Genomic DNA, 26915 nt, shown 5'->3' on the forward strand with positions numbered 1-26915 from the left:
GAAATACGCCAAATAAATAAATAAATAACCGATTAACCCCACTCGCGTGTGCGCGAGTGCGTGACCACCACGCACCCGCGCTGCGTGAGCGTGCGTGCCGGTGTGACAATTTAACTTGTTTCCAAGTTGTCTGGATCCCGACTGGTTTTGCGCGTTCACGAGCCGTCTTTCACAGATGTTGTTTCAGGAAGGGGCGGAGCTATTGTAGCGCCGGCCGCAGCTAGAAGAATATGCAAACCAAACGATCCCCGAGCCTACACTATCTTCTCCTTTTCAATAAAATCATTAAATACCCATCCGATTGTTTGTGGAATCTCACTTGTATGAAACAGTGACAACATGCACTTATACACAACACAACAGTTAGAATGATGAAAATAAAAAATAAATGAAAAGTGTGTGTGAGATTCAAACCATCTTCGCAATGAACCAAAAAATACTTGGGGGGCTGTGCTCTACCCATCACGCTATGATACACTGACAACTCCCGTAGGAAATGGTGTATTTGATCTTATATATGTGTCTGTCCAGGTGTTAACGTGACTCGTGTTTTTTTAATATAAGCGCTCCGTTGAACTGATCAATGACTGGCTGTAGAAACAAGTCAATGATGTTGGTAGTCACACCATGAAACAAACTCTTCTGTGAAGTCTGACAAATGCACAATAGCATATTACCGCTTATATTATTTGTTTGAAAACAGCGGAACACAGACAGTCACAACTTGACATGTTGCACTGCCTGCTAGACAACAGCAGGTGGTGCTGTTTTATGCTCTGCACATTGTACTCGGTTATTTGCACGAGATTTACAAATTAAAAGATTAATACGCTATTCTGCATTTGTCAGTCTCCACAGAAGAGTTTGTTTTTCATGGTGTGACTATACCAACATCATTGACTTGTTTCTACAGCTATTCATTGATCAGTTCAACGGAGTGCTTATATTTGTTAAAAAAACCAGAGTCACAACTCAACATGGCATGTTGTGACTATACTGTTCCCGAGTTCACACCTGGACAGACACACATAAGATCAAATAGATAGTTCCTACAGCAGTTTTCAGCTTATCATAGCGCGATGGGTAGAGCACAGCACCCCCGGTATTTTTGGTTCATTGCAAAGACGGTTCGAATCCCACTTCCCACACTGATATTTTCATTAATTTTTTTATTTTCATCATTCTAACTGTGTTTTATAAGTGCATGTTGTCACTGTTTCATACAAGTGAGATTCCACAAACAATCGGATGGGTATTTAATGATTTTATTGAAAAGAACAGGAGAAGACAGTGTAGGCTCGGGGATCGTTTGGTTTGCATATTCTTCTAGCTGCGGCCGGCGCTACAATAGCTCCGCCCCTTCCTGAAACAACATCTGTGAAAGACGGCTCGTGAACGCGCAAAACCAGTCGGGATCCAGACAACTTGGAAACAAGTTAAATTGTCACACCGGCCCACCTAGCCATAGCGAGGCCCATCTAGAATCGCATTTCTGGCTGCGCCTCTGACTAGGCCTATAGTAGCCTGTCGTTTTTCATGATTTTCATCGTTTTTTTAATCATCGAAAATCATGAAAAAAAACATGATAATCATGAAAAACGACATACTATAGTCAGTATAGTCTATAGTGTATAATTTTTAATGGTTTTCGACAACATACTATAGTATATAGTTTTTCATGATTTTGAAGATATCCCCCAAGAAACAAAAGACAAAACGAAAACCAAACACAAACATCACTTACGAACATTACTAAACTAAAATTACAAATGACTAACAAAGACAATAAACAAAACAAACATAAAACAACAACAAAACAAAAATACTCTGCCGAAATCAAGCATCACTTAACTCTGTTCACAACACACTTTACGTTTATTTGTCACTACTACGTGCCTGATCTCCTCGGCTGTTAATGTATGTAAGTTGTAACTGCTCCTAAACAATGTTCATCTGGTGCAGAATAGACAACGCTCCAACTGGTAACTTTAAACACCAGAGTTGGTCGTGTCCGTGTGTGAAGCAGCTGTGTCCGTGTGTGAAGCAGCTGTCAAGCTGTGTCAGTCTTCATAGGATGCATGGCTATAACTGACATTGCAGTGCAGTGGGTCCTTCACTTCAGTGGTGAAGCCAGGGCAGGAAGTTATACTGAGGCTCTGTGTATGAGTCTGGGGGAAGGAAAGCTAGGAGCCCGGTTGGACCTGGTGTGGTGAAGCTGGTGTTGGTCCACCTGTATAGAATTAAGAAACCTTCATCTCATGGAGTGTCCGTCCAACTATATGAGAAGAAACACAGAAGACTCCTGCTAGCCTTCATCTCACGGACTGTTCGTTAAGAGGCAGCAGCAATGAAGAGTGACATGTTGGTCCCAGTCATCAAGTCACACAGACATGGTACGTGTTTGTTTTCATTCTTTCCTCTCTTATGTCTCCTCTTTTGGAGTATACAGTACATGTGTGGGTTTAAGACAAATGGACATTAGGAAGAAACAGCTGCTGCTGCCCTTCCTCTGTGATTGATGGGCCAGGCTGTTCAAGCATTCAATGGTGGATGGGGCATGAGCTCTGCATCAAACATGGAGAGAATTCAGACTGAAAGTAACAAAATACAAAGGTTGAAAGTAACAAAATACATGTGCTCAAGTACTGCAGTACAGTTTTGACTTGTATTGTTTTACTAAACTATACGTTTTTGAAAACTTTAGATAGTTACTTTTCAGACTTTGATTATTATTTTTTAAACGTACATTAACCTCTTCAGCCCTATTTGTACTTCAGCCATTGTGAGCTTGTAGATCGGCTATTTTCATAATTAGTATATTTAGATGTCAATACATTTGTACTTGTGCTACGTTGCGTTGTTGTTAGCCCTGGTCCAGTGCATTATTTTCAATTATATCTAATAGGATATCGTATCAATATCGCAATAACATTTAAAAATGTTATATACCATAACATTGTATACAATATCACAAATATCTGCAAGAGCTTCTACACATTATGGATGAATCGACATACGTACACAACTAACATTAAGCAATAATTATTGTCTCCACCAGGCCGAAGGCATGGGGAGAGTATGTTTTGCACTCCGTCCGTCCGTCCGTCTGTCTGTGTGTCCTTCTGTCCGTGTGTCCATCTGTGAACAGTTAATCATTGGCACCGTTGGCATGATCGCAGCCAAACTCTGTTATAAATTGCCTGTTATAGCGCCACCAGGAGGCCGATTTTTGCAAAACACATTTTTTGACAGTAAACCTAGACTTAGTCCAAACATCACGAGAATTGGTACACAGTCTCTACAGCCATTAAACAAAACAGGTCTTTCAGATTTTTCGTACTCCATGCTGGCTTCCAAAGTTTGCAAAAAGTGCTCCGTTTGAACAAAATGCTGCTAATCATGAACACATTTTGACACTCAGCACTGTGATAGTTTGGCACTATGACAGCATCCTAAGGTTAGCAAGGAATATCACCTCTAATACTAGCCATGTTTTACATGGAGAGTATAGGTTGCTGCCTTCAGGAAGGAGATATGGTGTTCCAGCATACAATAAGGTCAGACTGAAGAGGTATTTTGTCCATCAGTCGACTCTGAGGCTTAATCAGGATTTTGGCCAGGACTAGACTGAGCTGTGGACATTGCTCTCTGCCCTTATGTTTCTATGTATGTAACTGTATTTTCTTTTTTTGTCCTGTGTTATGTCAAATGTTTGTAGGCTATATGTGTTGCATACAAGGCCAGTGGTCGCAAAACAAATTTCAGTGCAAACTGACAATAAAGTACTATATCCTATCATATCATATTTCCAGCGAGTGACGTTTTGATTTAGAATTCACTTGATTTAGAATTAGAATCATTGAGTTTGTGCTTGAAATGTACTGTAATTCTGCAAACTGTTAATAAATATTTCAATCAATCAATCAATCAATCAAAGTCTGTGCGACCCTGCCTGCTCAAACATGTGGTTTATGGCCCCGACCGGAGCGGCTTGAAGCGGCAGGCCGCCCTCACTCCGAAGCCGCTCAGACCCATTTTAAAACCCGCTCCACGATCAATTCAAAATCCCGCCGCTCCACCCCCCACTCCGCGCTGGTCCGAGGAAGTGCACCTGAAAGTGCAGCCCTGTCCGAGTGGAATAGTAAGACACGCTTTGATCTCGCCGCAAAGCGGCTGCCTATGGGCTATAGTTCCAAACAATGGAACTATCCCATTGAGATAGAATGAGCACTTCCACATTCCATTGTTACAGTCAACACTAGTGTCGCCACTCTCTTACTAGATTACTCTGAGCCCTGTCACAGTGTCACATCCATGTCATTATTAACCGTATTGTACTCTTTCATTCCAGACCAGTGTGTGGAGTCCAGCCTGAAGGTGAAGATGAGTTCTCCAGCAGCAGTCAGGACTGCTTCGATTAAACAGGAACCTGAACACCACTTTGACCTCCGTGAGTGTGATGCTCTCATTTGTTTTCTTTTTTTTTACTAAAATAATTTTATTCCACGATTTGTGTAACCCAGCCCTTTTTCACCCGGACCTTCTAGCTGTGATGCGACAGTGCTACCGACTGTGCCACCGACGCCGTTCCCTCAGAAAAAAATATCTTTGCTTGTTTCTGTTCTCTCTGTCAACTTACCAACTTTTCAGTGATGTTGTTCAGAACATCCTGCATCGGAGATGCATTCAAATCCAAAAGAACTCATTCACCTCACTAACCATGTGTCCAATTGACTCATCATATCTTTTACCCTGAAAATGCTGCGCTCAAAACCAACATGTCACTTAAAAAAAGTTCATGATAATTAAAGTGGAAAACATCAATCATTCAATTATTTGATGAACAATTTTTGGGCAGACACAAGTTGATTATAAATAACTATATGTTTATTAATATCATATATACCAGCTCAGTGGCCTTGTGGTTAGAGTATATCCACCCTGAGATTGGGAGGCTGGGCTATAGATTTCCCAGGCCAGATCATACAAAATCATACAGAACATATACAAATGGAACCCAATGTTTCCCTGCTTGGCACTCAGCATCAAGGGTAAGGGTTGGATTGGGGGCAAATCCATGATGTCAAGGGGGTGTACTTGTACACCAACTGTTTTATGTTACAACAGGAGATAGAATCCTGCCCTATAAAGGTGGTATTATTATTATTATTATTATTATTATCTATAAAAGCAGCGAAAAATGTCAGTCAGTCACTCTGTCTGTCCTTCTGTCCTTCTAGTTATTATTAATTTAGAAACTGATACTGTCATCTAAAGTAGTCATCTTAGTAACTAACGGGTGTAATAATGTATCTGTTCTGCTGTATGCTAGCCTAACATCCAAGGCTATAGGCTGCTAGGCTATACAAGAACAATATATGAATACCATCATACATGTGGTTTGTAGCAGCAGCTTTTGTTTTCTTTCTGGTTTATTTACATTCAACTAAAAGATGCAGTTAGAGTAGACGGTTGAACCTTTCAAAACAATACAGAGCCCTGTTACAGGGTGAAAGAATAGGTCATTTGCATAAAGAGTCATGACACAGTATACATTTGGATATACATTTTGAAATAATTGGCTTTAGTCAATCTTATTTTGGCTAATTCCCGTTAGGGTTGGTGGGTTGGTTGGTTGGTTGGTTGGTTGGTTGGTTGGTTGGTTAGTTACCACAGCGGTGCTTTATTTAATTTACAATTTAGTCTGTGAATACCCTACAATGGAGCAGAAGATGATCTGCTTGGCAGTTACACTAAAGTTAGAAATAAAATAAAACTACAGTATAGTGCCTTGCTTACATCATCACAATATAATGCAGTGTATGCGTGACCCCTGTATCGTGATTCGTGATGCATATCATATTCAAGTCAAGTTCTTGGCAATACTAATAATAATATTCTGTTGAATATTTGGTGCTTAGCTTTTTGCTTATATATTCCTCTGGCTGTCACACATGTGTGGCGTCAGTTGTTGATTGAGTGCCTAATGCCATGTCCATGTTATTATGGCTGTATTAACCAATGGGCACTCACGTGCCTCTGACACTGCCAATTATGTCATTGCAAAGCTGTGTGTCCTGTTGCTATATAATGAGTATGTTTGATGTTGTCCTTCATTCTTGCCCTGATGAAGACCTGTTAGGTCGAAACATGTTGGCAGTTGCCTTTTAATTCAATAAAGGCATTCCTCATTTTTTAACCTAATAATATTGTATTCTTATTCTAGACTTCCTGCAGCTCCCTGTCTGTAAAGAGGAGGAACCAGAGCCTCCACAGATCAAAGATGAACAGGAGGAGCTACTTCAAATACCAGAGGAGTCTGATGGATCAACGTTGACTTTACTAGCAGTGAAAAGTGATGATGATGATGATGAAAACAAATTTGAACACATCAAAACACAATCTGATTTAGAAGTCTCAGGAACGTCACAACAAACTAGTGATGACCAGCTTGTTTCTTCACACTGTTCTGAATCTGATACTGAAGACAGTGATGAGTGGGAGGAGACCAGGGAAGATCAGTCAGCTTTAAACACAGTGAAATCACACAAAAGAAAGACACAAATTGTGGAAGGGAAAAGATTGTCTTTGAGCCACAACCGCAAATCATCAAAACAAACTCCAGCCATTGGGAATCACACAGGGGCCAAAAGCTTTATTTGTACAGAGTGTGGCAAAGGCTTTAGTCAAATTGGTAGTCTGGAAATACATATGAGGAGTCATACAGGGGAAAGGCCCTTCAGTTGTAAAACATGTAACAAAAGCTTTCAGTCAAAGGGTAGTGTGAAAAGACACATGAGGTTGCATACAGGGGAAAAACCATTTAGTTGTACAGAGTGTGGCAATAGCTTTACTTGTAATAGCAGTCTGAAAAATCACATGAGGATTCATGCAAGGGAAAAGCCATTTAGTTGTGCAGAGTGTGGAAAAACATTTACGTTTGAAAGTAGTATGAAAAGGCACACAGAGATTCATTCACAGGAAAAACCCTTAAATAGGCCTACCTTTAGTTGTACAGTCTGTAGCAAAGGCTTTGCTCACAAGAGTAATGTCAAAAAACACATGCTGACTCATACAGGGGAAAGGCCCTTTAGTTGTGCAGTTTGTAGCAAAAGCTTTAATAAGAATGAGCATGTTGAACGACACATGACTATTCATACAGGGAAGCCCTTTAGTAGTTGTACAGTTTGTAACAAAAGCTTTTCTAGTTACTACCTGAAACAACACATGATGACTCATACTGGGGAAACCCCATTTTGTTGTACAGTGTGTGGCAGAGGCTTTAGAGACATGAGTAATCTGAAAAGTCACATGACGATTCATACAGGAGAAAAACCCTTCTGTTGTACAGTGTGTGGCAGAGGCTTTAGCCAAATGGGTCATCTGAAAATTCACATGATGATTCATACAGGAGAAAAACCCTTCTGTTGTACAGAATGTGGTGAAGGCTTTAGACTAATGACTAGTCTCAAACTGCACAACATGATCCATACAGCGGAAAAACCCTTCTGCTGCACAGTGTGTGGCAGAGGCTTTAGACAAAAGGGTAATCTGAAAAGTCACATGATGATTCATACATGAGAAAAACCCTTCTCTTGTACAGAATGTGGTAAAGGCTTTAGACAGATGGGTACTCTGAAACTGCACGAGCAGACTCATACAGGAGAATAGCCTTGTAATTGTTTTGATGTTTTGTGGCAGAGGCCAACACTCTGTGAAGTAATAGGGGAAAATCCCTTTATTTGTACAGTGTATGGCAGAGACTTTGGGAAAATTAATGATCTAAGAAAAACACAGTGAGGACTCATAATCGAGCAAACTCATCTGGAACAACACAAGGACACAGAGTAAGGAAAAGTATAGGAAAACTAATTCATCAATGTTTTCTTACTTGGAATTTGTTCGTAGATAAGGACATAATCTAGAGCATACTTAGGCACATTTGAGTAATTGGTTCATAAATTGGTATTTTTTGAACGATTTAAAGTATTAACTCTTTGAGAGTTTCAAGGATTTCTATATAGTTTGTGGACTTCTCTATGGCAGAATGGCGTTTTTGAATGATTTATTGAAAATTCTCTGTTGTGAATGTGTGACAACGAAAGACCTTCAGAGAAAGCTTGGCTTGTCTGCTTCCAGGAAAAAAATGAACTGAGTTGATAAAATGTTTAGTTTTTGTGTTGGAAGCCATTTAAAAGAGCCTGCATTTACACTGGGTAGTGTTTCTAGGACAACAAAAAAAGTTATGCCCGGTTGAAGTTTTATTTTCTAAATAACTTTTTTTCTGCTGGGCGTACATAGCCATGCAATATCTCATTTTAAAGGGTGAGTTGTCTAGTTCAATTAAAATAAAATAAAAAGTTTCTCACATGTACCACTGTAGATATTTTGCCATCTATAAATAGCATGGTCAGTCATGATCAATCTGACCTATCCAGCTAAAAGTCCCCCTAGCTCTGAAATGGAACATCATATAAACTCAATTCTTTTTTGGGGTAAAATTAGACATTCTAACGCACATTTTGATATATACCATGTTTACATAGTCTTACCAGTACCTTGTCTATTCATGCATGTATCTCAAAAACCTGTTGTGAAGAAACAGTTTTGATAAAAAACACATCCAAGGACATTGTTTTGATATGACTTTGTGCCCATGATATGTATCAAAATATAGACTTGAATGTATACTGTATTATAACAAAAAATTGGGTTCTTACCATCTACCGTTACAGAGTAAATCACAGTTGAAACTCGCTTAGTCAAACCATAAACCTCAGAATAGTGAACAAAATAGCCATGACAGGTCTAACTCATTGTAAAAGCGTATTTTATTTTTTATGACTACTAACATAATACAATTATAATAAATATTACAGAAAATAAATAGGCCTACATAAAAAGCAGTTGTCCCCAAACTCCCCAGTGTCCCCAAACCACTGCATTCCAGTTGTTCTTGACGGTGTGTGTGTGTGTAGGCTAAATTAAAAAAAAACAACAACTGAAATGAATGAATGCATCCGGTTCAGTGTCGGAGAACTCCATCGCAGTCTTGACTCTTCGTCTTCATCATCATCATCATCATCCTCCTCCTCATCTGATGCCAGTTCTAAATATATAAAAATAAAGCCAGCACCTTTGGTGCTGGCTAATGGCTGGGGGCCATCGTGGTGAGTCATTCTGGCGTCATGATCTGACTAGTAGTAGTAATTATCCAAGCATCTATTTGTAGCGATCATCTTATGATTTCTGATCACTATAGAAGGGCATTTTCTACAATAAGATTACCTCAAAACATTCCGGGTTGATCGTCTTCTTCAATGGTTTCCCGGTATAGCTCATCGGACGACGATGGGGAGACAATGAAAAAAGGAGGGAGGGAGCAGCGAGTCTCGCTGTAAGCACTGGACCAGGGCTACTCCGCCTGGAGAAGGCGACTGGGACGCGTATGGATCAATACTACTACCACAAAACTCGCTCAAATAAATAGTACTGCTTTCAACTTTTTCTGCTAGAAAATCGCTCGGGCGAGACGGCAAAACAGGCAAAACAATGAAAACTATGAAGACTCCCTCTGCCCCCACTGTTTACAGGGGGTGGGACCAGCTTCCAATGGCAACACGTACACGTGTGTCACGTGACACGGGTTTTCTGGGTAATGTAGTTGGAATATAAGCTCAGGAATTTAAACAGCGCTTCGGAGCATATTAATATGTTTAGATTAATCAAAAAAGAGAAAGACGCCAATTGGCGTCATTGCTCATTTACGGAATTCTGATGAAGACGCCAATTGGCGTCTTTGCTCTTCTAAGGGTTAAAGGGAAAATAATATTTTATCTGTTAATTCTCATTTTCTGTATAGAAATACTGTTTTCTATTATGTGATGTGCCGATGAGCAGATTGTTTTATATTATACTGCTTAGACTGATGATAGGTTTTTAGTTTACTGTACCTATGATCCTAGATTGCTATTTCTATGCATTTGATATTTTACCTATATTTCAATTGCTCTTGATTAAGACCATCTGCTAAATGCCTAAATTGTAAATTGTACTTTGTTTTGAAACCTTTAGAACTGTCACATTATCATAGCACAAATTGGATTTAGATTCAAAAGCTTTTTTTCGTTTGTGTTTGTAGAGTTGGTTTTGTAAAGAGATGTCCCTTTGTACCTAAATAAAGGTTTCACTATTATTGCTACTTTATTTGTGCTATATATTTAAAGCCTTTTTGATTATATATTTCTATATATCAGTGAATCCACACACACACACACACACACACACACACACACACACACACACACACACACACACACACACACACACTCAAAAGACACGTTCAAAGATAGGGGACTGCCCTTAAGTGAAGTCAGACCTCCCGTTAGTCCGACCTGTGCTGCGGTTTTACAAGTAGTTCCGGCCAATTGGTGGGAGGTAGCCTATTGAGGGCCACTCATTACAAATAAATTCATCCACAAATAACGTAATTTGTATTGTTGACCCATTTTTACCATTTAGTGCAACTTTCGTTCAACTATGACCCCTCTGTCACATGGACCTATTTTTTGTGCTGCTGCTGGCGTGGTGATAGTGGACACAAACAATAGTTCCATGTGACAAAGTTGAACAAATGTTGCTCTATGTCGTTGAAATATGTTAACAATACAAATGACGCTATAGTTTTGTGGATTCATATATTTGTAATGAGTGGCCCCCAGACCTCCACCAAGTGACCAGAACTACTTAATATTCACCAAAACCAGACCAGAACTCCCACCCCAGTTCTCAGGCAATTAATTAATTCATTAATGCCTTTGCAACCACTATGGCAAGTATTTCCTACAGCATTAAAGCCTTGATTTCTGCACACCAAAGGTGTATCAAGGTTTTCTTCAGAATATATATAATGCTTATTTACAATAATAATGACAATATGGCATATTAGCACTCAAACTAGAAATAGTGGTTCTCAATTTTTATTTTATTTGCAAGGACCCCTGTAACTCTGAGTGTTCAAATCACCAAGTGGACCCTTATTGGTCAATTTGATTCAATTTGAACTCTGCAGAGTTACAGACCTGTTATGGTAATTCAGGGCTTGGTCTTACTGTTTCTGGTAATATTATTGTCTATTAATTTGTATGTTCATTCTAAAAATGTTGATTCCATGTGTGGCGATATAATAACCCCTGCTTGCCTGACATTTACTCTTATATTGCACTTTGCAAGCTAGTAGTTCTATAAGTCACTCTGGAGAGGGCCTGCTAATTGAGCTAAACTGCATACTGTTCACAAAGGAATGACATTGATTTGAAAATGTTGTACTTTTTGACAAAACATCGTTCAAAACATCATTAGGACTCTCCGACATCGGGATCAGACCCAGAAATCTGCCATCGGTCGGGCTCTCCGCGTCTGGCAACAAGCCGCAACATGATTCCCGCTAGTGGCTGTTCATTTCTATGGAAGATAATATAAACATAATTACGATGTCATCAACTTCAATTGACAACTATTAACCCTTGCATTGTGTTAGAAACCTGCTGACACTTTTGGTGTTAGCAGTCAAATTTGACCTGTGATTCTGATTTCTCCCCCATCTACCAGACATGTTGTTATGCATTCATATCCATGTAAACACTATTAAAAATATTATTTTGCCATACCACAGATATTAGGGGCATTCAAAACGTGTGTACTGTACATTGGGGATTAGTGGAATTGAAACATAAGCGCATCACCAGAAGAGGAGGGCTGTGGGAGGATCAAATAGGCCATGATCATTCTATTGGGCAGCAGAGGGCGCTGTTTTTTTATTTTTTTGATGATGGGTTCCCAGATTGGTACAGAAGTGGCATCATGATGCCACTTCTGTAGCATACCACTTCTGTGGCATACATACAGTATGCCACTGTAATAACAAACTGCCATGCTGCTCCAATTTAAGATCAAGTACGTGGGATTCATCATTCTGCATACAGTACGTGGTTGATGTTGGATGTTAACATTTACTGCCAAAGACTCTCCCGACTTTGGTCTCCACTGCCAAAGACGACTTTAACAACTTTATTTTAAATTTGTATTGATTCAGTGCGATCGCTGTCCAGGCCACCATCTAGCGTGTCCGTTGCTAGGCGATCGCTAAACAGCAAATGGCCCGTCCTCGAAAAAGTTCCCCTCTGTTCACTTCAATGTCATGAAAATTATTAAAAAACAATTATTTTATCAAACCGGTGATGCTCATAACTAAAGTGTCGCTGGTCGCGGTTACAATATTCATGTATAATAATAATAATAATAATAACTAGAAAGCAGTTCCTGTAGAAACTGCGTGGGCTCGCTAAAAACGCAATGTATAAAGTTATAGCTGTGTCTGTGGGACCACCCACCAAGTCTGAACACTGGAAAAAAGTACAAAAAGTTAAAAAGTATAAAATTTAAAAAATAATAATAATATAAGCATAAATAACTGCATAAAGCGGAACATGTTGAAGTTTGAACTACATTTCTAGCATAAAGTATGTGGAAGTAGTATGATGCCCAAAAAGTGGCAGAATAAAGTAAGTAAAGTTATAACTGTGTCTACTAATGATTTGTAATGTATGAATAATGCTTTACAATGTATTCTTGATTAATTAAGAAAGGGTAAAAAAAAATGGAGCATAAATATAAAAGCATTAATGAGCTTAACAGAAATTGTATTAAATAGCATACTTTTACATGTAATAAAGGGTCAAATGGCATATAGGCCTATCTATAAAAGCACAATGATTATTGATAACGGTCTAAGATTGTAGAGACACCGGATGTAGAAAATGAATGGAAAGAACAGATAAGTGCCATTCTCAAATAAAACAATGTCCAAACGAACACCGGATGTAGAAATTGACTATATCTCTTGTCCCTTCCTAACATTTGAGTCTAGTTTTATGGTTGATTTTTTTTCTTTTTTTTCCTGGGAGATTTTTTGATTGTCCTAGGGAGAAAGAGCACAATCCTCACATGTCCTCTGTTAGCTCAGTTAGCTAGTGTGCTGGTCCAGTGAGCCGATTGTCTGTGGTACGATTCCCACATTTTCCCAAAAGTATACAGAGTGAGTGGGCAAGTGGTTTTTTTTGGTCCCTCCCCCCTGGGCAACAATTTGGCTAGTCAAAAGTACCCTTTTTAATTGCTTATTGTAGCCCTTCGGGCATACATTATGTGAATCCTTGCGGTGTATTTTGTAGAAAAAAAAGGTTCTGACTGGGTGACACAGGCTGGGTGTGGAGAGGAGTGTCGCTTTGGCCTAGGCGAGCCTTTGTAAAAGTAGTTTTGGATTCTACAGATAAAACACCACAGACCGAATTATGATAGTTCGTACTGTTCGGCCATAATCGTCCAACCAAAGTTAGTAGGAGGGGCCTATTTTACAAACATTGCCGCAAATCACGAATGGAATGTCCAATCCATCCCAAATTTGAATCACAGGTTGCGTGTGGTTCAATCAACCCAGAGCCAAAATCAATTACATTTTCATCCATAGGGGGCGCCACAAAAGCAACAAAATGTAACCGTTTGTTGTAGAAAATGATTTTTGGGGGTGTGGCTACACAATGACCAAAGAACATGCGTCTAAAGTGAATATTTTGGCCGGGACGACAATTTGTTTGGTAAATTTCCAAGGAAAGAATTTCAGTTTCCACCCTCTAGTCTACAAGGCCCGGCACTCTAAGCGGGCACTAATTAGGCCAAACGGCCTGCGATTGAACTGCGACTTCGGAAAAAACCTGTAACGTATTCGAATACGGTTTGAACCACGAGAAAGTCCAAAGTCGTGTGAGCTTGCTAAAGTTTAAATCACGTTTCTACGACAAACTATGCCTGAGTAATGAGGCTGCAAAAGTGAGGTTGATTTGGGATAAAATCCCATGCATTGTCTATGGGAGACGAGAATTATAAATAAAGTTAAATATCTAAAAAGGTATAAACTTTTTCAAAACAACGTTTTCACCAATGAAAATTCAAAGATAGATGAACATTTTAAAGTTTGAATGGAGTTTCAAAGTGAAAGTATGACGGAGTAATTAGAGCACAAAAAAGTCAACTGAAAAATGGGACCTTTCTTCCATCGACTCTCATTATAAAGAATGTAAAAAGTTTAAAAGTTTAAAAGTTAAAAAAAAGTATAAACAATTGTAAAAATAAAAATGTAAGCCTAAATAACTGCAAAGAGCTGAACAGTTTGAAGTTTGAACTAAATTTCTAGCATAAAGTGTGTGAAAGTAGTAGCAATTCGAAGAATGAAATCTGTGGATAACAATAGTGTGCTCGCTGAGGCGAGCCCACAATAATAATAATAACAATAACAATAACAACAATAACAAGAAAAAGTGCCCTTCTGGGCACAGGTCTCCACCAGGAGGATAGGACTGTGTGAGATGTTTGGCAAAATGTTTAGGAGTAATATAAACATGTTTGTTTTTTGCAACAGTTTTCTTCATTTTGTTGAGGAACACAAATCAACCTGTTGGTGGCGCTATAACAGGCCAATGTGAAAAGGGTGGGATATATTCCTCAGCCTAGTAAGAAAATGTGTGAAAGATTTCACGTAAATTGCATGCTGCGTTCATGATTTGAGGCTTTTGTTCAAAACGGGGCAATCTTGCAAACTGTGAAAGCCAATTATAGCCAATTAGGATGAAATATGAAATATCGGACAGATCCGACTTGAGCACATGACCATAGAGATACTGTGTAACGATTTGTGAGATTTTTGGACAGAATCTGGAGGAGTAATATAAAAAAATGTGTTTTACAAAAGTCGGTGGCGCTATAAAAGGCAGATGCGGAAGGTTTGTCCTTGGCCTCTAGGGAGTGTGCATGCAACGTTTCACGCAGATCGGTGCAGTTTTAGGTAAAAAATGTGAAAAGCGCCCAGGCGGTGGCGTAACCGTCTGGGCACCCGACTGGTAATCCAGTCGCAGTGTGCCGCGGGTTCGACTCCCGAGCCCGACACGGCCTTTACTGCATGTCTTCCCCCATCTCTCTCCCGTTTCCTGTCAGCCTACTGTCTGTCCCTTCAAAAATCAATAAAAGGCGTAAGCCGCAAAAAAATATCTTAAAAAAAAAAAAAAATGTGAAAAGCTGCCTCATGGTGGCGCTATAACAGGCCGTTCTGGAAAATGTGGGGCAGAGGTTCATCGTTGGCATCCAGGGAGTGTGTGTGCAAAGTTTGGCATCGACTGGGTTAACGGTGCCGGAGATTAGCTGGTAACGGACGGACGGAAGGACGGACACACACACACACACACACACACACACACACACGGACGGAGTGCAAAACATACTCTCTCCCCATGCCTTCGGCCTGGTGGAGACAATAATAAGTTACAATATTCATGCCTCGGGTGACTTATAAAAATATTGCGGCTAAAATAGACTTTCAGTTCAGGGGTTGTGAATTTGTCTCCTTCAAAATAAGAGCTAGCTCTGATAAGAGTTGGCAGCAGAAGAACAGGGGGCAAAATACATTTGGTAGTAAATGTTAAGAACTGTTTGGATGTATCCAGAGTTGACTTATATTATTATTATTATCATCATTATTATTATTGTATTTATCTATTTTGATTGTGCAACCTACGATTCAAGAGTTTTATGTTTTGTAAAAAAGACATTGCGGTTTGGACATCACTTAGTTATCTGGGTAGGCGTTCTGTAATGGGTTTTTTTATGCCTCTGGGGGCATACATATAAAAACTTAGATGCCTCATTGGTCGCTGCAGTTCATTGGAGCGACCTGTATTGCACTGAATCGCTGCGTGTCTTTTCCGGGACTCATCAATTCAATCCAAAGGAGCTTTATTGGCATGATAAAACAAACGTTTATACGTTGCCTCTGATTGGCTTACCGAACGTCCCCCTTGGCAAGCTTCCACGTGCATCACAGAAGCTTGCCTCCTTTCTATGTCTATGTCTGGAGGCACCAACTCTTTTTTTGTGCAAATCAGGAACTCGGTTCGGCTCCTCCTCTTTCCACTTACATTATGTGTTTAAGGCTGACCCAGAATGAGAGGTTCATTATAGGACATCACAAACCTCATGCATCACATGTGGGGACCTGGCAGAACTCCCAGCGTGTCTCTGAATCAGTGGTATAGCACCATGGACTCTTCTCACCGTCTGGATTACGGCAGTAGTTGTTATCAAGGCCTCTAACAAAAGAATATGTATTGATCAACGTGTGTCTATATTGTCTCCCACACAGCATGAAATGTATTGAAATCCTATATCTAACGATAACTAAATATTCTTTAGTTTTGGGTCTGAGAGGCTAATTCTCATAAAATGGTGGTCTGTGGCTCAAATGTCGAATAAATAATGGTCCTTGACATGAAAAGGGTTGAAAACCACTGCTGATAGAAGGCATTTGGCCGGGATTTCTTACTTGCATGGGTAGTTGTTGGGCGTGTTGGTGTGTTTGTGAGGTGTCTGGAACACACTGCCAGATCAGATTGCTAAAGAAAAAAACTAAATCTAGTTTCAAAAGACAATTGAAGACCCATCTATAAACCTAGATTGTAAAGTACAAGCTGCAGACAGACGGATATGATAACACAGTAGAACACACATTTATTGTGCATTTAATGTTCATCTGGTGCAGAATAGACAACGCTCCAACTGGTAACTTTAAACACCAGAGTTGGTCGTGTCCGTGTGTGAAGCAGCTGTGTCCGTGTGTGAAGCAGCTGTCAAGCTTTGTCAGTCTTCATAGGATGGCTATAACTGACATTGCAGTGCAGTGGGTCCTTCACTTCAGTGGTGAAGCCAGGGCAGGAAGTTATACTCAGGCTCTGTGTATGAGTCTGGGGGAAGGAAAGCTAGGAGCCCGGTTGGACCTGGTGTGGTGAAGCTGGTGTTGGTCCACCTGTATAGAATTAAGAAAACTTCATCTCATGGAGTGTCCGTCCAACTATATGAGAAGAAACACAGAAGACTTCTGCTAGCCTTCATCTCACGGACTGTTCGTTAAGAGGCAGCAGCAATGAAGAGTGACATGTTGGTCCCAGTCATCAAGTCACACAGACATGGTACGTGTTTGTTTTCATTCTTTCCTCTCTTATGTCTCCTCTGTTGGAGTATACAGTACATGTGTGGGTTTAAGACAAATGGACATTAGGAAGAAACAGCTGCTGCTGCCCTTCCTCTGTGATTGATGGGCCAGGCTGTTCAAGCATTCAATGGTGGATGGGGCATGAGCTCTGCATCAAACATGGAGAGAATTCAGACTGAAAGTAACAAAATACAAAGGTTGAAAGTAACAAAATACATGTGCTCAAGTACTGCAGTACAGTTTTGACTTGTATTGTTTTACTAAACTATACGTTTTTGAAAACTTTAGATAGTTACTTTTCAGACTTTGATTATTATTTTTGAAACGTACATTAACCTCTTCAGCCCTATTTGTACTTCAGCCATTGTGAGCTTGTAGATCGGCTATTTTCAAACAATGTTTACACATTCTGCATAATTAGTATATTTAGATGTCAATACATTTGTACTTGTGCTACGTTGCGTTGTTGTTGAAAATAATGCCCTGGTCCAGTGCATTATTTTCAATTATATAGGATATCGTATCGATATCGCAATAACATTTAAAAACGTTATATACCATTACCATTGTATACAATATCAAAAATATCTGCAAGAGCTTCTACACATTATGGATGAATCGACATACGTACACAACTAACATTAAGCAATAATTATTGTCTCCACCAGGCCGATGGCATGGGGAGAGTATGTTTTGCACTCCGTCCGTCTGTCTGTGTGTCCTTCTGTCCGTGTGTCCATCTGTGAACAGTTAATCATTGGCACCGTTGGCATGATCACAGCCAAACTCTGTTATAAAGTGCCTGTTATAGCGCCACCAGGAGGCCGATTTTTGCAAAACACATTTTTTGACAGTAAACCTAGACTTAGTCCAAACATCACGAGAATTGTGATGAACAAGTTGTGACTGCAACTTGTTCCTGTTCGCAGATGACTCAGCACTGCTGGTCACGGACAGGAACAAACTGCAGGTTGAAAAGACGCTCAGCTCTGAACTCGGTAGAATCTGCACCTGGCTCGCTGATAACAAACTATCCTTACACCTGGGAAAAACTGAATCCATTCTCTTCGGATCAAATAGTAATCTCAGCAAGGCAGATGGCTTCTTGGTTAGAGTGGGTGACAATATTATCACACGAAGATTACCTACCTAGGTTCCATCCTGGAGGCTAATTTTTCCGGAATTTTTCGTGAATCCCTGGACTCCTTCAAAACCGCTCTCAAAGGGCACCTACGGACCTGCAATTCGAAACTGGCCCCCGTAAAATCTGAATCCCACCCCCCCCCCCTTTTTTCCCCTCACTGTATATGTTTCTTTTCCCTTTTTACCTCCTTTATGATGAATTCCTGTTCTGTTCTTATATAGAAGTGTCTATCTGTACGTCTCTAAATGTTTTGATGAATTGAACATGGTGGACCCTCTTGTAAACAAGTGTAATGCTTAATTGGGTCGTCCACTCACAGTTAACAGTCTTTGTATTGAGTTTGTGCTTGAAATGTACTGTAATTATGGGCTATAGTTGGACTATTGGACTATGGACTATCCCATTGAGATAGAATGAGCACTTCCACATTCCATTGTTACAATGGGAGTCAACACTAGTGTCGCCACTCTCTTACTAGATTACTCTGAGCCCTGTCACAGTGTCACATCCATGTCATTATTAACCGTATTGTACTCTTTCATTCCAGACCAGTGCGTGGAGTCCAGCCTGAAGGTGAAGATGAGTTCTCCAGCAGCAGTCAGGACTGCTTCGATTAAACAGGAACCTGAACACCACTTTGACCTCCGTGAGTGTGATGCTCTCATTCTTTTTTCTTTTTTTTTACTAAAATAATTTTATTCCACGATTTGTGTAACCCAGCCATTTTTCACCCGGACCTTCTAGCTGTGATGCGACAGTGCTACCGACTGTGCCACCGACACCGTTCCCTCAGAAAAAAATATCTTTGCTTGTTTCTGTTCTCTCTGGTCAACTTACCAACTTTTCAGTGATGTTGTTCAGAACATCCTGCATCGGAGATGCATTAAAATCCAAAAGGAACTCATTCACCTCACTAACCATGTGTCCAATTGACTCATCATATCTTTTACCCTGAAAATGCTACGCTCAAAACCAACATGTCACTTAAAAAAAGTTCATGATAATTAAAGTGGAAAACATCAATCATTAAATTATTTGATGAACAATTTTTGGTTAGAGTATATCCACCCTGAGATTGGGAGGTTGGGCTATAGATTTCCCAGGCCAGATCATACAAAATCATACAGAACATATACAAATGGAACCCAATGTTTCCCTGCTTGGCACTCAGCATCAAGGGTTGGATTGGGGGTAAATCCATGATGTCAAGGGGGTGTACTTGTACACCAACTGTTTTATGTTACAACAGGAGATAGAATCCTCCCCTATAAAGGTGGTATTATTATTATTATTATTATTATTATTATTATTATTATTATTATTATTATTATTATTATTATTATTATCTATAAAAGCACCGAAAAATGTCAGTCAGTCACTCTGTCTGTCCTTCTGTCTGTAGCCTACACTTCCTTATATTAACCTGACTCCGCCAGATGGGGCAGTAGAGAGTACTCTCTACTGCCCCATCTGGCCAACATCATTTGCTGTTCATATATTCATAACGGGTAAGGACTAGTTATTATTCATTTAGAAACTGATACTGTCATCTAAAGTAGTCATCTTAGTTACTAACGGGTGTAATAATGTATCTGTTCTCATGCTGTATGCTAGCCTAACATCCAAGGCTATAGGCTAGGCTATACAAGAACAATATATGAATACCATCATACATGTAGTTTGTAGCAGCAGCTTTTGTTTTCTTTCTGGTTTATTTACATTCAACTAAAAGATGCAGTTAGAGTAGACGGTTGAACCTTTCAAAACAATACAGAGCCCTGTTACAGTGTGAAAGAATAGGTAATTTGCATAAAGAGTCATGACACAGTATACATTTGGCTTGTAGATCTGTTCTTTTTTTTGTCCAGTGAATACATTTTGAAATAATTGGCTTTAGTCAATCTTATTTTGGCTAATTCCCGTTAGGGTTGGTTGGTGGGTTGGTTGGTTGGTTGGTTGGTTGGTTAGTTACCACAGCGGTGCTTTATTTAATTTACAATTTAGTCTGTGAATACCCTACAATGGAGCAGAAGATGATCTGCTTGGCAGTTACACTAAAGTTAGAAATAAAATAAAACTACAGTATAGTGCCTTGCTTACATCATCACAATATAATGCAGTGTATGCGTGACCCCTGTATCGTGATTCGTGATGCATATCATATTCAAGTCAAGTTCTTGGCAATACTAATAATAATATTCTGTTGAATATTTGGTGCTTAGCTTTTTGCTTATATATTCCTCTGGCTGTCACACACATGTGTAGCGTCAGTTGTTGATTGAGTGCCTATATGGCATGTCCATGTTATTATGGCTGTATTAACCAATGGGCACTCACGTGCCTCTGACACTGCCAATTATGTCATTGCAAAGCTGTGTGTCCTGTTGCTATATAATGAGTATGTTTGATGTTGTCCTTCATTCTTGCCCTGATGAAGACCTGTTAGGTCGAAACATGTTGGCAGTTGCCTTTTAATTCAATAAAGGCGTTCCTCATTTTTTAACCTTGTGTGCCCGGATCCTTCTCTTTTTATCGCTAATAATATTGTATTCTTATTCTAGACTTCCTGCAGCTCCCTGTCTGTAAAGAGGAGGAACCAGAGCCTCCACAGATCAAAGATGAACAGGAGGAGCTACTTCAAATACCAGAGGAGTCTGATGGATCAACGTTGACTTTACTAGCAGTGAAAAGTGATGATGATGATGATGATGAAAACAAATTTGAACACATCAAAACACAATCTGATTTAGAAGTCTCAGGAACGTCACAACAAACTAGTGATGACCAGCTTGTTTCTTCACACTGTTCTGAATCTGATACTGAAGACAGTGATGAGTGGGAGGAGACCAGGGAAGATCAGTCAGCTTTAAACACAGTGAAATCACACAAAAGAAAGACACAAATTGTGGAAGGGAAAAGATTGTCTTTGAGCCACAACCACAAATCATCAAAACAAACTCCAGCCATTGGGAATCACACAGGGGCCAAAAGCTTTATTTGTACAGAGTGTGGCAAAGGCTTTAGTCAAATTGGTAGTCTGGAAATACATATGAGGAGTCATACAGGGGAAAGGCCCTTCAGTTGTAAAAAATGTAACAAAAGCTTTCAGTCAAAGGGTAGTGTGAAAAGACACATGAGGTTGCATACAGGGGAAAAACCATTTAGTTGTACAGAGTGTGGCAATAGCTTTACTTGTAATAGCAGTCTGAAAAATCACATGAGGATTCATGCAAGGGAAAAGCCATTTAGTTGTGCAGAGTGTGGAAAAACATTTACGTTTGAAAGTAGTATGAAAAGGCACACAGAGATTCATTCACAGGAAAAACCCTTAAATAGGCCTACCTTTAGTTGTACAGTCTGTAGCAAAGGCTTTGCTCACAAGAGTAATGTCAAAAAACACATGCTGACTCATACAGGGGAAAGGCCCTTTAGTTGTGCAGTTTGTAGCAAAAGCTTTAATAAGAATGAGCATGTTGAACGACACATGACAATTCATACAGGGAAGCCCTTTAGTAGTTGTACAGTTTGTAACAAAAGCTTCTTTTCTAGTTACTACCTGAAACAACACATGATGACTCATACTGGGGAAACCCCATTTTGTTGTACAGTGTGTGGCAGAGGCTTTAGAGACATGAGTAATCTGAAAAGTCACATGACGATTCATACAGGAGAAAAACCCTTCTGTTGTACAGTGTGTGGCAGAGGCTTTAGCCAAATGGGTAATCTGAAAAAACACATGATGATTCATACAGGAGAAAAACCCTTCTGTTGTACAGAATGTGGTGAAGGCTTTAGACTAATGACTAGTCTCAAACTGCACAACATGATCCATACAGCGGAAAAACCCTTCTGCTGCACAGTGTGTGGCAGAGGCTTTAGACAAAAGGGTAATCTGAAAAGTCACATGATGATTCATACAGGAGAAAAACCCTTCTCTTGTACAGAATGTGGTAAAGGCTTTAGACAGATGGGTACTCTGAAACTGCACGAGCAGACTCATACAGGAGAATAGCCTTTTAATTGTTTTGATTGTGGCAGAGGCCAACACTCTGTGAAGTAATAGGGGAAAATCCCTTTATTTGTACAGTGTATGGCAGAGACTTTGGGAAAATTAATGATCTAAGAAAAACACAGTGAGGACTCATAATCGAGCAAACTCATCTGGAACAACACAAGGACACAGAGTAAGGAAAAGTATAGGAAAACTAATTCATCAATGTTTTCTTACTTGGAATTTGTTCGTAGATAAGGACATAATCTAGAGCATACTTAGGCACATTTGAGTAATTGGTTCATAAATTGGTATTTTTTGACAGATTTAAAGTATTAAAGGGAAAATAATATTGTATCTGTTAATTCTCATTTTCTGTATAGAAATACTGTTTTCTATTATGTGATGTGCCGATGAGCAGATTGTTTTATATTATACTGCTTAGACCATAAATAAATAAATTTACTTACTAGACTGATGATAGGTTTTTAGTTTACTGTACCTATGATCCTAGATTGCTATTTCTATGCATTTGATATTTTACCTATATTTCAATTGCTCTTGATTAAGACCATCTGCTAAATGCCTAAATTGTAAATTGTACTTTGTTTTGAAACCTTTAGAACTGTCACATTATCATAGCACAAATTGGATTTAGATTCAAAAGCTTTTTTTCGTGTGTGTTTGTAGAGTTGGTTTTGTAAAGAGATGTCCCTTTGTACCTAAATAAAGGTTTCACTATTATTGCTACTTTATTTGTGCTATATATTTAAAGCCTTTTTGATTATATATTTCTATATATCAGTGAATCCACACACACACACACACACACACACACACACACTCAAAAGACACGTTCAAAGATAGGGGACTGACCTTAAGTGAAGTCAGACCTCCGACCTGTGCTGCGGTTTTACAAGTAGTTCCGGCCAATTGGTGGGAGGTAGCCTACTGAGGGCCACTCATTAAAAATAAATTCATCCACAAATAACGTAATTTGTATTGTTGACCCATTTTTACCATTTAGTGCAACTTTCGTTCAACTATGACCCCTCTGTCACATGGACCTATTTTTTGTGCTGCTGCTGGCGTGGTGATAGTGGACACAAACAATAGTTCCATGTGACAAAGTTGAACGAATGTTGCTCTATGTCGTTGAAATATGTTAACAATACAAATGACGCTATAGTTTTGTGGATTCATATATTTGTAATGAGTGGCCCCCAGACCTCCACCAAGTGACCAGAACTACTTAATATTCACCAAAACCAGACCAGAACTCCCACCCCGGTTCTCAGGCAATTAATTCATTAATGCCTTTGCAACCACTATATTTATGGCAAGTATTTCCTACAGCATTAAAGCCTTGATTTCTGCACACCAACTATCAAGGTTTTCTTCAGAATATATATAATGCTTATTTACAATAATAATGACAATATGGCATATTAGCACTCAAACTAGAAATAGTGGTTCTCAATTTTCATTTTGTTTGCAAGGACCCCTGTAACTCTGAGTGTTCAAATCACCAAGTGGACCCTTATTGGTCAATTTGATTCAATTTGAACTCTGCAGAGTTACAGACCTGTTATGGTAATTCAGGGCTTGGTCTTACTGTTTCTGGTAATATTATTGTCAATTCATTTGTATGTTCATTCTAAAAATGTTGATTCCACAAGCCGGTGTGGCGATAATAACCCCTGCTTGCCTGACATTTACTCTTATATTGCACTTTGCAAGCTAGTAGTTCTATAAGTCACTCTGGAGAGGGCCTGCTAATTGAGATAAACTGCATACTGTTCACAAAGGAATGACATTGATTTGAAAATGTTGTACTTTTTGACAAAACATCGTTCAAAACATCATTAGGACTCTCCGACATCGGGATCAGACCCAGAAATCTGCCATCGGTCGGGCTCTCCGCGTCTGGCAACAAGCCGCAACATGATTCCCGCTAGTGGCTGTTCATTTCTATGGAAGATAATATAAACATAATTACGATGTCATCAACTTCAATTGACAACTATTAACCCTTGCATTGTGTTAGAAACCTGCTGACACGTTTGGTGTTAGCAGTCTTTAATTTGACCTGTGATTCTGATTTCTCCCCCATCTACCAGACATGTTGTTATGCATTCATATCCATGTAAACACTATTTAAAATATAATTTTGCCATACCACAGTTATTAGGGGCATTCAAAACGTGTGTACTGTACATTGGGGATTAGTGGAATTGAAACATAAGTGCATCACCAGAAGAGGAGGGCTGTGGGAGGATCAAATGGGCCATGATCATTCTATTGGGCAGCAGAGGGCGCTGTTTTTTATTTTTTTGATGATGGGTTCCCAGATTGGTACAGAAGTGGCATCATGATGCTACATACTTATACTATGGTTAACTGCAGATAAACACCAGCATAGTGTTTAGGGGGCGTTACCTACAGTATGCCACTGTAATAACAAACTGCCATGCTGCTCCAATTTAAGATCAAGTACGTGGGATTCATCATTCTGCATACAGTACGTGGTTGATGTTGGATGTTAACATTTACTGCCAAAGACTCTCCCGACTTTGGTCTCCACTGCGAAAGACGACTTTAACAACTTTATTTTAAATTTGTATTGATTCAGTGCGATCGCTGTCCAGGCCACCATCTATAGCAGCGTGTCCGTTGCTAGGCGATCGCTAAACAGCAAATGGCCCGTCGGTGAAAAAGTTCCCCTCTGTTAACTTCAATGTCATGAAAATTTTAAACAATTCTTTTATCAAACCGGTGATGCTCATAACTAAAGTGTCGCTGGTCGCGGTTACAATATTCATGTATAATAATAATAATAATAATAATAATAATAATAATAATAATAACAATAATAACAATAACAACAATAACTAGAAAAATTGCCCTTCTGGGCACAGGTCTCCACCAGGAGGATAGGACTGTGTGAGATGTTTGGCAAAATGTTTAGGAGTAATATAAACTCCTAAACGTTTTTTGCAACAGTTTTCTTCATTTTGTTGAGGAACACAAATCAACCTGTTGGTGGCGCTATAACAGGCCAATGTGAAAAGGGTGGGATATATTCCTCAGCCTAGTAAGAAAATGTGTGAAAGATTTCACGTAAATTGCATGCTGCGTTCATGATTTGAGGCTTTTGTTCAAAACGGGGCAATCTTGCAAACTGTGAAAGCCAATTATAGCCAATTAGGATGAAATATGAAATATCGGACAGATCCGACTTGAGCACATGACCATAGAGATACTGTGTAACGATTTGTGAGATTTTTGGACAGAATCTGGAGGAGTAATATAAAAAAATGTGTTTTCCTCCTGGTGGCGCTATAAAAGGCAGATGCGGAAAATGCAGGTCAAAGGTTTGTCCTTGGCCTCTAGGGAGTGTGCATGCAACGTTTCACGCAGATCGGTGCAGTTTTAGGTAAAAAATGTGAAAAACTGCCTCATGGTGAAGCTATAACAGGCCGTTCTGGAAAATGTGGGGCAGAGGTTCATCGTTGGCATCCAGGGAGTGTGTGTGCAAAGTTTGGCATCGACTGGGTTAACGGTGCCGGAGATTAGCTGGTAACGGACACACACACACACACACACACACACACACACACACACACACACACACACACACACACACACACACACACACACGGACGGAGTGCAAAACATACTCTCTCCCCATGCCTTCGGCCTGAACATACTCTCTCCCCATGCCTTCAGCCTGGTGGAGAAAATAATAAGTTACAATATTCATGCCTCGGGTGACTTATACAAATATTGCGGCTAAAATAGACTTCCGGTTCAGGGGTTGTGAATTTGTCTCCTTCAAAATAAGAGCAAGCTCTGATAAGAGTTGGCAGCAGAAGAACAGGGGGCAAAATACATTTGGTAGTAAATGTTAAGAACCCTTTGGATGTATCCAGAGTTGACTTATATTATTATTATTATCATCATCATTATTATTATTATTGTATTTATCTATTTTGATTGTGCAACCTACGATTCAAGAGTTTTGTAAAAAAGACATTGCGGTTTGGACATCACTTAGTTATCTGGGTAGGCGTTCTGTAATGGGTTTTTTTATTCCTCTGTGGGCATACATATAAAAACTTAGATGCCTCATTGGTCGCTGCAGTTCATTGGAGCGACCTGTATTGCACTGAATCGCTGCCACTCAAGTGATTACTGGCCAATCACAGCTTGTCTTTTCCGGGACTCATCAATTCAATCCAAAGGAGCTTTATTGGCATGATAAAACAAGCGTTTATACGTTGCCTCTGATTGGCTTACCGAACGTCCCCCTTGGCAAGCTTCCACGTGCATCACAGAAGCTTGCCTCCTTTCTATGTCTATGTCTGGAGGCACCAACTCTTTTTTTGTGCAAATCAGGAACTCGGTTTGGCTCCTCCTCTTTCCACTTCCATTATGTGTTTAAGGCTGACCCAGAATGAGAGGTTCATTATAGGACATCACAAACCTCATGCATCACATGTGGGGACCTGGCAGAACTCCCAGCGTGTCTCTGAATCAGTGGTATAGCACCATGGACTCTTCTCACCGTCTGGATTACGGCAGTAGTTGTTATCCAGGCCTCTAACAAAAAAATATGTATTGATCAACGTTTGTCTATTGTCTCCCCACACAGCATGAAATGTATTGAAATCCTATATCTAACGATA

General features: G+C 39.6%; 1 protein-coding gene across 1 annotated transcript; it reads left to right on the forward strand.

The window, feature by feature from the left end:
• Positions 1 to 2347: 2347 nt before the first annotated feature.
• Positions 2348 to 26687, forward strand: LOC306921209 (uncharacterized protein; the record flags this gene model as incomplete). Its single annotated transcript, XM_079498320.1, has 5 exons — positions 2348 to 2393; positions 4352 to 4450; positions 6227 to 6355; positions 18784 to 18882; positions 26626 to 26687. The coding sequence occupies 5 exons, from the start codon at positions 2348 to 2350 to the stop codon at positions 26685 to 26687; spliced, it is 435 nt and encodes a 144-aa protein (XP_079354446.1).
• Between the last annotated feature and the right edge of the window lie 228 nt (positions 26688 to 26915).

Source organism: Electrona antarctica (assembly GCF_951216825.1).
Source record: "Electrona antarctica genome assembly, chromosome: 4".
Taxonomy (NCBI): Eukaryota; Metazoa; Chordata; class Actinopteri; order Myctophiformes; family Myctophidae; genus Electrona; species Electrona antarctica.